This window comes from Gobius niger (assembly GCF_951799975.1).
Source record: "Gobius niger genome assembly, chromosome: 16".
Taxonomy (NCBI): Eukaryota; Metazoa; Chordata; class Actinopteri; order Gobiiformes; family Gobiidae; genus Gobius; species Gobius niger.
The window spans coordinates 17,417,653-17,430,352 of NC_136867.1; the positions used below are offsets into that span (position 1 = coordinate 17,417,653).

At 38.8% G+C, this 12,700-nt stretch overlaps 2 protein-coding genes across 2 annotated transcripts; one reads left to right on the forward strand and one right to left on the reverse strand.

Annotated features, from left to right (window-relative positions):
- Positions 1-4,774: 4,774 nt before the first annotated feature.
- Positions 4,775-7,196, reverse strand: nenf (neudesin neurotrophic factor). Its single transcript, XM_079574062.1, has 4 exons — positions 6,994-7,196; positions 6,861-6,921; positions 5,567-5,670; positions 4,775-5,072 (listed from the first exon to the last, which is right to left on the reverse strand). Exons 1-4 carry the CDS (start codon positions 7,138-7,140, stop codon positions 4,896-4,898), a joined length of 489 nt encoding a protein of 162 aa, XP_079430188.1. The 5' UTR covers positions 7,141-7,196; the 3' UTR covers positions 4,775-4,895.
- A 778-nt stretch (positions 7,197-7,974) lies between these two features.
- pacc1 (proton activated chloride channel 1) lies at positions 7,975-12,235 on the forward strand. Its single transcript, XM_079574092.1, has 8 exons — positions 7,975-8,221; positions 8,821-8,922; positions 9,153-9,357; positions 10,045-10,199; positions 10,819-10,961; positions 11,146-11,287; positions 11,376-11,483; positions 11,650-12,235. The coding sequence occupies exons 1-8, from the start codon at positions 8,186-8,188 to the stop codon at positions 11,809-11,811; spliced, it is 1,053 nt and encodes a 350-aa protein (XP_079430218.1). The 5' UTR covers positions 7,975-8,185; the 3' UTR covers positions 11,812-12,235.
- The last annotated feature ends 465 nt before the right edge of the window (positions 12,236-12,700 follow it).

A 12,700-nucleotide genomic window follows, 5' to 3' on the forward strand; every position in this document is an offset into this window, starting at 1 on the left:
TACGCACTTTGTGACGCACTTGAGTATGAAAAACACTTTATATGTTATAAGTTTGATTGGATTGTCAGCCACATTTCCATCAGTCAGCCCCATAGGAGCAGAGGAGTAAATCATTGACATTCTGTAAAGTGCTTTGAGTACAGAAAAAAAGCATTATGACCAATGCACCATATTGTACCGAACATTTACATCTTTTACATAATTTAATCCACTTGTGAATCTATTATAACATAATCTGCTCTTAAACCTCAACTCCTCACTATCTCTTAGACTTTGGACTTTTCTTCAAGGTGCTGCAAGGTTGCTCACCGAGATTAAAATATTAAAACACACAACTTGGGGGCCACTTGAGATAGCAAAATTATCAAAGACCCAAAGACTTACACACAGTATTTACATTATTTATCTCAAACTGTGGTACAAGTTTGGTAAATTATATAAAACCTCTCAAAAGCCACTTCTTTAGATCTAGGATAGGTTTTGCTTTTATTTTGTCCAGTTCTGTTTATTCCTGGTGATTTCTTGGTTGTTAGGACGGCATTTTATCATGATTTGATGTAGACCTTTATTCCGGGCATAGACAAAGTTAAATCAGTTCTGAGGCCTAAAACCTTTACTCCACAAAACTTCAAAGGAAATGGTGATGTGCAGGGAACAACAGCAATACAGGTCACTCTATGACCATGTGACCCATTGGAGCACTGCATGCTGGGATTGAAGATGTTGCACAAGTTTTATTAGCACAGATCACGCCCTGGTTGTCATAAAGATAAACGCAGTGAAACTTAGGCAACAAAATGTGGCATCATCATTTTCAATTTCCACTAATATGCTTGGCTCTAGCTAAAAACTATAGCTGTCAGCTATTAGCATGGAATCATTTGTAAACTAAACTAAAGTGTAATGCAGGTACCATGTCTGCTGAAAGGAAAATCTGTCTGGATCACCACCTAATGACATCAGCAGGTGATGTGGGGCAAGTGTTTTAGCTCTTGTATGGCTCACTCAAACATGCGTAATTGAAACAAAAAACATATCAACACAACCTCAAAACGTATGGGCACTTTCATTAGCGGTCATTGAAATACTAGCTGCTACAACCACCAGCTAACACAACTAACACAGTGACCCCTTCGATGAAGGTTTTTGATCTTCTGTACTCTGTAGTTTAAGCGTAGGACATTTCGCCTCTCATCCAAAAGGCTTCATCAGCGACACTAAAGTTTAAGGTCATCCCGTGGACTAGATAAAGACCACTGGGAGGAGTTAGCATGGCTAAGCCCCTCCCCGTATTAGCGACTACACTCACCTGTGGGTAAACACCTTTGTAGTTCAAGTCTCAACGAGCCCTCCATGGCCTGGAGGGCTAATGAGGCTGAAACTCAGCCTAGGACAGACCAATAGGCAGGTCATTACAGTGATCAGCTGAGAGTAGGGTCGTCGAGACTGAATGTCAGGTGAGAAAAGTGTTGTTGAGACTTGAACTACAAAGGTGTTTACAGGTGAGAGTAGCCGTTAACACGAGGCTTAGCCAAACTAACCCCTCCCAGTGGTCTTTATCTAGTCCACGACCACGGGCTGAGCTGAAACCTTACTGTCACAGACGAAGCCTTTTGGATGAGAGGTGAAACGTCCAACACTTGAACTGCAGAGTACAGAAGATGACTCAAGCACCTTCATCGAAGATGTACAACTCCTGCATGACTGAGAGCCTACACAGACTATGACCCCTTGTTCTTATTTGACTAGTACTTGCAACATGTAACATTTAAATCTTGGTAAAAGCACTGAAAAAGAATATATATTTTTTGAGAAGTGACTGTTGCTCGAACTATGCCTACTACCGTTGCAGTCCGATCAAAACTTAATTTGAAGTTAATTTTAATTGTATGGGAGGTTTTCCTGTTACAGACGCCATCTTGAGGACTTATCACTTAGCATTACTTGTTTTTAATTCTTAGTCGCTATGGCAACGGTCCCCATATTTCATCATTGTGAAACCCATCCATAGACAGCTATCACATCAGCAGTCAAATACACTGATTTACTTTAGAAAGTACAAATGAAATCACACTATACAAAATAACGGGAAACCATCATGTTCATCACTGAATGTTATCCAGAAATTCCAACAAAGAGACTGATAGAAAATTTTCTTTTGTTTATCTTCGATAAATACAGTGTTGGCTCGTTTTACACAGACATCATTGGAACCGCTTTAGAAAGCTTTTAGTGCTTGGCCTCTACACAAGATATCCTGCTGGCATTTCTTATCGACAGTATTACACAGAGGGCATTCACAAGCAATGTACCAACTGCATAGCAATGGCCTTTGAATACATAATTGTAAGAACTTATTCTGTTAACCCACAAAAGTGATACTTATCTCACTAGTAATGAATCAATTAAAATTATTTAATTTGAAGGAAATGGTACAAAATAATTGAAATTACAATATTGAATGTGTATGTTTCCAATCCCAGTAAACAATAAGTAGCATTTTAGTAGTTTTTTACTGCCAGGAATGTGCACACCATAGGTCAAACTCTACTTTACGAGTTAATGAGTACATTTGGAGTTGGGAGAAAGCATTAAGAAATACTTAGACAATAAGGTTTGAACAGTGTCCAAATCAGCAAAAACAACCTTCCAACAATCACAACAAGCATGAGAAGTATTTTAAATCCAAAAGCTCCAGGTTCATCTTGGAAACATCTATAATAATTGGTCATGCAGTCATTTTGGTAAGTTACTCAGTTCAATAGCTTTGGAGAAAAGGTCAAATCCTCTTAGCTTTAGAATCTATACACTATTGTTAATGTTTTTGTTTAGTTTTTTGATAATTTGCTTGTCATAGATGAGATTTATATTGATATCTAGAACTGTGTGAAATCGTCAATCTGGAAAAATCCACAATTTGATGAAATGCAACAAAATGAACAAGGAGTTTATTCTTGTAGATGGCCTATTTTATCTTGAGCAGTGAAATCTTTTTTGCTTAACTCAGCAAAGTGTCTCAAGGAGTCAAGAAACAATTGTCCAATCCCTGTTCTGTCTTGTTTATATCAATCTCATGTCTTGAAATGCCTAGTGTCTATTCTTATAATGTGGTCTTACTGTTTTAGGCATCTTGTGGTTGGTCGGTGGAGCTCGACAGGTGAAGAAAAGTGTTTCCCAGACGGAGACCGCGGCTGCAGTGGTCGACTCCCGGCACAAACTCCACCTGATAAAGACACTCCGCTCACACAATCTCTCAAAACCAAGGGCAGGGCTGCTCCGTCCTTTGAACCGAACGCACTAGATCACCCCCTGTGACGCTCACGCAGCCATTATCACCTAACAGCACTGCTATACCTGCTCCTGCTGCTGAAGGGAAGCGCCAGGGACAAGAAGTTACACCCAAAGACAGTCACCGGAGCTGAAGGAGAGTGGACTTTGGACTTTTGGAGAGGCAGAGGCTATAAAGAGCAGTGGGCGTCTGCGCGAGGCAAGGCCCATACTAATGACCGTGTATAGGAGTCAGGAAATAATAAATACAATTAATAGAAAGGCAAATACATAGGGTAAACAGAATTCAAATTGTCTGGCCCGGTGTTTTTCAAACCTTTCACATCAAGTACCACCTAAAAACACAAAATGAGTGTGTGTGTGTACCTTTAGATGTATGTTAAGTGTAAGTATAAGGGCTGAGTGTGGTCTAAACTAACTCTCAACCAGATCAAAATAAATTTGAACAAGAACTAACCCAAAAGAAGACAAAGTAATGTGTGAAATTGTCTCTAAATTAAACAAATACACCTCATACCACCTGATGCACTGGTCTAGACTGAACACAATAAGAAATCCTTTACGATGCACAACTGTGGTTTTAATAATTGTTTAAAAAGACAAAGCTTTATCTTTATGAACAACATTTTTATTATGTTCGAAACTATGACGACAGTTTTTCCTGCGAAAGGCGACAACTGTAGGGCGGGACATGAGGTGTGTGGGAACATCTCATGCACAATGTGGAACAACAATCAACATTTGGAAATAAAGGTGATGAAGTTATTAAATAAAAACGGAATGAAAACGCTTTGTGAGAACAGTGAAAGTGAGGACACAAGCATTCAATATCTTGAAAAATAGAAAAAATACATCCAGTCCCAAAAACTAGTACTTTCACCTGTACCATTGTACTTCACATTACTGTCTGCAAGGGCTCACCCTGATAATTGATTTTCTACAGAACTTTTACGAATAAAAGTGTCTTTGAATATGACCCGCACATTTTAATTCTGTTTTAATCAATTTAGTGCTGTAACCTTTGTCATGTCTAACCTACCCCGCCTTAAATGAGTGCTTTTTCTCCAGTTCAGCTTGACCTAAATCCAACAGCCAATAGGCCAGTGTAACGCTTCATTTGAAAGCTAAGACTAAGACAAAATGGAAAATGGATATTTCCTCGCATTGTCGTCACTTCTTTTTTCCATTTGGTGCGTTTTTGGGGCTTTTTTTTTTGCTCTACTGTGGCTTTTTTGTCACTTTTTTGCCATGTTTTTGTCGCTCTTTTGTTGCACTTTGATCCTTGTTTTCGCATAATGTTTGTATCTATTTTGGCCCTTTTTTCAAGAGGCTTTTAGATTTGGATAAAGCAAAACTGGAGAACATGTGCTTGGTTTAGGTGGGGGTTAAGAGGTTAATAAATACATGTGGCATGGAATATATAAAGACTATTAAAACTCATGAAATGAAGGTTTACACACAGTAAACATCAAAGAAAAAAGTCTCAAAATACTCATTATTGTTCTACACTCATAAAGCTATTGCACCTTTTTGTTCCTGGCTCTCTTCAAGTACAAAACTATAGAAATGTCAGACCTACTTTACAAATCTATTACCTAAAATCCTGATCAAAACTCATCTTTGATCTGAAAGTGCGGCTGGTCCTCTGGTCTGAAGTCCGGGTTGGGGCTCCCGTCTTGTTTCAGCATCCGGGACGCGGTGTAGCCGACAATGGGATATTTGGTCTTATACGTGCCTTCAAATATACTGTCCAGGGACTGCAACTGCTCCTCTGTTAGACCAGTCTGCGAAAGAAAACAAACACACAAATAAATGAATACAAAGACAAAAAATATGAACATTTGAAATGATTTAGACAACTAAGGCAACATGGAATTGTGGTATAATTTCTTAAAAGACTGTAGGACACTGTTGTAATGTTTGAAGAAGACAATATAAATTCAATATTAAACAGTCTCACCCTCCCGTCTTTTTACTAGAGACATATTTGGCCATGTAGCAAACTTGATTCAGAACAAATAAGTTAATACGGGAGAAAATGGACCTTTGATCAAAATACCAGTCGGCTATTGTCGCTAATCAGTGGCTCACAACCAAAAGGAATAACACATTCATGCAGAGAACAATCAAGAAACTATTAACATGAAGAATGTGATTGATTAGTTTGTCTGCAGCTGACTCTCAGAAGCTGCTCAGCTGACTCTACGGCTGTTAAAGATCCCTAATCTCATCAGGCAGATCTGATCATTTGACAGAATTTGCCGGTGATTTGACTCACAGTGTCAGACGTGAGGTCGTCCGGGTCCAGGGTCATTTTGGCCACGGCACGAGTCGAGTCCTTTCCAACCAGAGCGTTGTACGGGGCAGATTTTCCATAGAACTCTGTATTTACCACACGGTGTCAAATTTAATCAATCTATTGCAAACTAGAACACTTTATTTTGCAACACAGGAATAGCATAATAATAGGATGGGAGCAGTCTTAGAGAACAAGATACTTAAGAGTGTAATAACATGGTAGCAATATGGAAACATGGTGGCTAATAAACTTATTGTTACACATAGCATGTTCTTAACCCCACCATGTTGTCGTCACTTTTTGGTTGCTTTTTCGTCACGTTTTTGTTGAGTTTTTGTTACTTTTTTAGGTAATGCCTGGATACCTGGATAATAACTGGAAAGATTTGCTTGTTTAGGTGGGGGTTAAGAGGTTACACCATGCTATTACCAGGCCTGTCACGTTAACAACATTTTGAGTTCGATATATTAAGGCAGGAAAATGAATTATTAATACATTTATACAGAAAAATATCCCACAATAAACATGAATACAATTAAAGTGTAAAACGGGGGGAAAATGCAAATACTGACGATAAATATATAAAATAACGATAAGTGGATATCGTAATTATGTGATTGTGACAGGACTATTACCATCCTAGTACCATGTTATTAATGTTACAAATTCAACAAACAAGCATAAGACGCTTAAATGGAACCACATACATTGTAGCCTATACAATTAGTAGTCTACTAACATTATTCTTCATGTGGGAGTAAAATAAAGTGATAAATCGGTCTATAAGGTTTAGAATGACAGTAATAGCTAGATAAGGGTAGATGCATTGTTTTCTATTGCTTTGTTACTACCCCTCCTCATCCTCCTCCTACTACTACTACTGTATTTGGCTCAACTGCCTGCAAGAATTTGTAATAACCATTTCTGACACACAAGCCTAATGTTACAATAGAGTTGAGGACTGTGACGTCATATCACTAAGCATCTTCGGATTTGCAGCAATAATAAACTAATGGAGATTTTAAAAAGGTAAAAATAGTGGAGTTATTGTTCACATTAAAACACTTGGACACTACAGTGAGTTATGTATTTACCAGTAGTGACTCAGCAGCTAATGTTAGTTGTTCCACCGCTTTTTTCTCCACTTTTTAGCTGATAGTGTATGGAAAATGTATGCTAACAGCCACAAACATGGCGGATCACCATGGTAACAGTGGATTTTTCTTCTTCTTCTTTTTATATTTTTATTACTGGATTTAACAAGTGTCCTTACCTTTACCCTTGGTGACATCAAACACCACTCCTTTGACTGCCATATACAGAGGCAAATCCTCCTGAAAACAAATTAAAAGGTTTGAATCAATAACACACGTGCACGCCTTTCTGTTCAGTGCACAGGTTTTTACATCGCTCCCGTCGTATTTCTTCAGCTCCTCCTCGGTGAGAAGTCGGACAGGTTTTGAAGCGGGTTTAAACTTTAATTTCGCATCTTCATCGGCTACAGTCACACATAGAAATATTGCAAACAAGACGATAATCCGCGTCGTTTCCATGACAGATCCTGTTTCGATCAGGAACTCTTCTGATCTTGATCCTACTTTACTTCCCTGGTTTCTTCAAAAGATGTGACGGTGCTTTCAAAAGTGTGGGATTTCCGCCCTTCGATATAATAAGGGAAAAAAGAACGATTGAAAATGAGGCTAAAAATACTTAAGTATTTCAGCTCTTGTCTTCTTCTATGCTTAAGCAAATGGAGAAAGCAGGCAGACTATAATAACATATACAAATACAGTTCATACAAATAGAAATACAAAGCAATGTGTAATAAAAAAGTTAATGAAAACGCACTTATGATGCCTATTTTGTCAAGAGCTAAAGGCTATCCAGCATTTTATGTATTCTAATATATATCGGCCATCGGCTAGCTCTCTCTCTAGGAATTGATAGGCTTTTTTTTTAATTATTATTTTATTCAATTCTTATTTGGTTACACACCTACAGAGTTATAGGCTATGTCTCACGTGGTTGTTCTTTGGCAATCGTTGTTGTCTTTATTTTATGCTTTTTTTTTTTTTACCTGCATGCCCTTATAGCCTTATATTTTTAATGTTTTTTTAGCTTGTGTTATCTAAATTCTGTGTTATATGTTTTATGTTTCATGTTGCACGATAGTACCGAGAAAAAAAATCCTAGTTTTTGAACCTGTTCTCAAACAATGGGAATAGACACTATTCTGATTATGTTATAACTATACATTTTACGAGGAGTAAGCGGAGGTAAACAGGAGTTGTTGCACAGGGCGGGGCTAAGAGGACAACCAAAGCGATGATTGGCCACAGTTTTAAGGTGCCATTATCTTTGGGACGGTCTTTTATCTGTAACCAAACCCCCTGGAGAGGTGCTGCTCCCCTGCCCTGTCCAAAACGGAAACCCTACCCCACTGTTTTCAGCGAAACGGGTTATTGTCGTCAAAATGTATTGTCTACTGGCTGAAACTACAACGCAAACTTTAATCAAATAGCCCAGGGTTGTCTCTAAAAACAAAAAAAAACAAAAAAACAAAACGGAAAGGTGACGTTGAAGGACGCAAAGAGAGGAATGCTCAGGAAGGAAAAGTCTCACACATACAAAGAGGTAAGTTCAAGAAATGTAAGCTAATCCGTCGACTATGTGTTATGTGCTTGTTCTAATAGTTTATACGCGGAGAAAGTGAACTAATTGAAGCCCCTTTGCTGTCATGTGACCGCACAGCTGACCACGCGCTACTTTCGCTGACTTTATGTTTTCTTCAGCGCTGTTTCAAAGCTAGTGCTCACTGTGATGAAATATCTGGGTAAACTATTGATTGGAAAGAGAGAGGGTAGGCTACAACCAGCCAAGTACCACGTCTATTCTAAAAACCCATTCTAGATGACAAACATTTGAAAACCTTTAAGATGGAAAACTCCTGATTGATTGTGACTTTCAGAAAGCTGTGTGCTGTGTTTTACAAATGGTGCTTTTAAAAAAATGTGCAAATGAGTAATAACTGCACACCGACCGGAGAGCTGACACATTCAAAATTATTGTTTACTGCTGTGCAAAAGCAGTTGGAAAACATTACAACATCGACTTGTTTACCCAGTTTAAAGGTTTAACAATAGACTCTTGAGGCATGTTCTCTTTGAATCCTGAGGCTAAAACTCACTGCATTATACCATAAAGACTCAAAATGCATCTTTTCTCTTTTACAGTTTAGTGATAATGAAGAGGATGGAAGTTCACAGCCTCCGGGCATCTTTGACGACGACTCGAAAGAAATTGATGACGAAGAGCCAAAACAAGGCAATGGCAGCGTCACACAAGGTCAGTTTAAGCATAATACACTGGTGAAGTAATGGTTTATTATAAAGGCAACTTACAGTCCTGTCCTTTCGCTTTAGTGTAATGTTGTCATGTAGACTTTCTGAGCCTTAGATCGAAATTCAGTATTATTATAAATGACTTATAAGCAATATATGTTCTTGCAAAGCTCTTGTGTTTGAATAGTTGTTTACCTTTGTCTTTGTTTTCCACAGACGAGGAGGAGGCGAGTGGGAGCAGTCCACCGAGGAAATTCAGCAAAGCTTGTGTGAAAAACTTCTTGACGGTGGTGCTTATAACCATCTATGTGGTCCTGACTGCGATAGCTGCATTTCTGGCCTATCAGACCATCAAGGACTTCATGGAGAAACTCAATAACCCAGTAATGTCTGTGATATACAAAGAAGTGGAGACATTTTCACCTCCAGGTTAGTATTAATGCACCAGGTTAGAGTACACGTTTTGTAATCTATCTAGCTATAAACTTTCTCCAATTTTTCTTCATTTCAGTAGGCCCTACATACTATTAATTTGTTTATTGTTGTAACTCTTATTTGATTTTGTGACACTTACACATAAACTTGTTTGAAGCTTATGAGTAGTATGAGAATCACAGCTAGGAAAATCACAATTTGGAAGGAATCGACCACCGTTTTAGCACACTGAGATATGTTCTGACCTGAGCTTAGACGAGTTGATGCGTACCTGTCTGGCCTTTACGCGTGCGCTCAGTCACGCTAAAAGACCGACGATGTTGTTAGCATTTAGCCCCTCCTCCTCTCCGATGGGGGCAAACGGGGGTGAAGTTAGAAGTGACCAAGCTCTTCCATGTTTTCCCTATTTAAATAAGGTTTCTTGAGAAGTTACACGATCCAAGTATAGACACACAAAATGAAATATGTCGATTTTCTAAGCGGATAAACAGAGGTACTATATTGTAAGGTGTAATAACACTTAGGAGCACTTTGAGAGTCTGTGTGGACATCGAAGTGCTCCTACGGTGTTATTACGCCTTACAATAGTAGTATTAGTATGCAAAAACGGTGTCCTATTCCTTTCAGTATCTCTTTATTTTTGCATAGTGTTGTGCTTATGTATTACTTCACGTTGCCCAGGTATTGCGCTGTTCCCCGGTGACGCCCATCTGTTGAGCTGCAAACATCACTACCATGAATTCATCCCTCCTTTGGTGAACCCGGGGCAGCCACAAGAGGGCGACTGCGAGTTCCAAGAAGTCACATACAACGGACCTTTTCGAAATCAAACTCAGGTGAGCGAGGTGGTAGGGGAAAGCACATGCCAGCGCTCCCCCTGCTTCTCAGCTGAAAGGTGAATGGTTGTCTGTAAACCGCCTCGAGTTACATGGTGTGGACATTGAGGATATTTATCATACTGGGTCAAGCTGTAAAGTCGTACTATCTGTGTCATAGCCTTGACTGTGGTGCTCAGACTCTCAGCCACTGAATGTTTTGCTCGCGTATCAGTCTGACGCTCTGAGAGGGTATTTATCCCTTTTCTGTGGAAGCATAGACAGATTTGAATGGTAGGACTAGCGCAATGTCTCGAGTTCATGTCTCCGGGTCCCAGACCGATGGTAAATAAACTTCTCCTCTATGAGACATCCAGACTGCCGCCTATTTTTCATCCATCCTCTCGAACACCATTGTTAATTCTCTAACACAGTCCTACATAAATAAAAGAAACATGTGGAAAAATGCCCCATATGATATGCCCTGAGGAAGACCATCTATCATCTCAACTCAGATCCTTTTTTCCCCTCTGTTTAAAAGAAACATGTGATTGAGGTTTATCATGAGATCAATACATGTTTGAGGTATTTATCTGCCCTGATTGTGACTTTTTGCCTTGTTCTGTCCTGTGCCTTACAGAAGATGGCGTTGGTGGTCCGAGGTCCATCTGACGTGAGAAACAAAGAGCTGATCTTCATGCAGTTCAGTCAAAATGAAACACAGCAGGACTTCAGCGCCATCTCCTACATGCTCTTTGCCAGATACAGTGACTTGATCGACAGGTATTTTTGCTTTAGCGCCACTTTTCATTGAGTCGCAATAATCACTGCTTTTTAAGTGAAAAGATAAACAAATTACATCAAAACAGTACTCAAGTGCAGTTACTGAAGACCTGATCAACAACATTTTTATATTTTTATACCCCATGTCAATCCGTGTAATAACCTTCTTTCTCTGTGGCTGCAGTGCTAATAGGACAAAGTTCATGAGGGACTGTGAGAGGAACTACTCCATGTGGACCTTTTCTGGAGGATTCAGGACCAGGGTCAAGATGTCGTTGGTTCGAACGTCCGGAAGAACCCACGACGGCACAGAATTTCGACAAGAGGTTGATTCAGAATTCCATTGTGTACAGAGTAAACAGGTCTATTTTATTACAGCAAAGATAAGTTAATCATTGCCTGTGTGTCCTGCAGTCGTCGGTGGTGAAGTTTAACGACAAAAGGCCAGAACAAGAGAGAACCAATGAGCTTTTCTTTGCTGTTTTTGAATGGAGGGATCCTTTTATACAAGAAATCAAACTGGTAAGATCTGTCTCTATCGACAGTATTTATATGGTAGACAAAGCTTGAAATAAGTGCTTGTTTCCAAATTTACTGTATGTGCTCCACACTAATACTTTGTGAAGCCGTCCAAATCTTGTGAAAATTCAAATATGCCTAAACATTTGTTTTTGTTTTTGTTTTTCAGATTGTGACTGCAAACGCCTGGAGCGCTTTGGCCATCCTCTGTGGAGTCTTCATGGCTCTGTTTAAAGCTGCTAATTTCGCCAAACTCTCAGTTCAGTGGATCATTCGAATGAGAAAACGGCATCTCAGGAATAAAGCGCGGGAACTCAACCAAATCAACTAAAGTCTACTGAAGGACAATTTTATTTAACACTGAGCTTTTAACTACCTTGATTTTGTACATGTCACCTTTGATTTATTTTATCTTTGCACCAAAAACTACTGCTGTAGCTTTTATGTAATAAGGTCAATAATTTCTTCAGATATTTCATAATACATTTCCAAAGGTTAACAATAATTAAGCAATGCAAATATTGTTGAAGCATATCATTAGCACATGCAATACAACTGTGACCGATTGTGGAAAAAAAGGGGAAAAACTATGAACTAAGTTACTGCACAATTTTAAATTATGTTAACCTCTTACCCCCCGCCTTAACCGAGCGGATTTTCTCCAGTTCGGCTTTACCCAAATCTAAAAGTTCCTCGACTGGAGAGCAACAGTGTAATGCTTCATTTGAAAGCTAAGAAATGCAAAAGTGACAGTAACCTTTTTATCAGGTTTTTGCCGCGTTTTTGTTTTGTTTAAGCTTTCAAATTTGTATGAAGTCAAACTGGAGATAATGTGCTTGGTTTAAGTGGGGGTTATGAGATTGCGGGATATGTTTTACATTTTATATTTATGTCCTATTTTCAAAGAAATAGAAGCACATCTACTGCATATTTCATTAAAACAGGAAAAGTAGCCTTCTTTATATGACTGCAATAAAGCAAATTTTCACTGTTTTCAAAAAGTGTCCGGTGTTGTAATCTACAGTGCATTATTTATGATCATTCAGTGATTCTCAACCTCATTAATTATTTCATTTATCAACATAGGGTCTAAATAGACATAAATTGGACATTATGGCTAAACTGAATGGACAACTCTCGTGTGATGTTATCAAATACGCCATTAGAGGGCAGTATTTCGTAGTTTACGTTTGACCGGAAGTTGCGTAGAAGAAGAGACA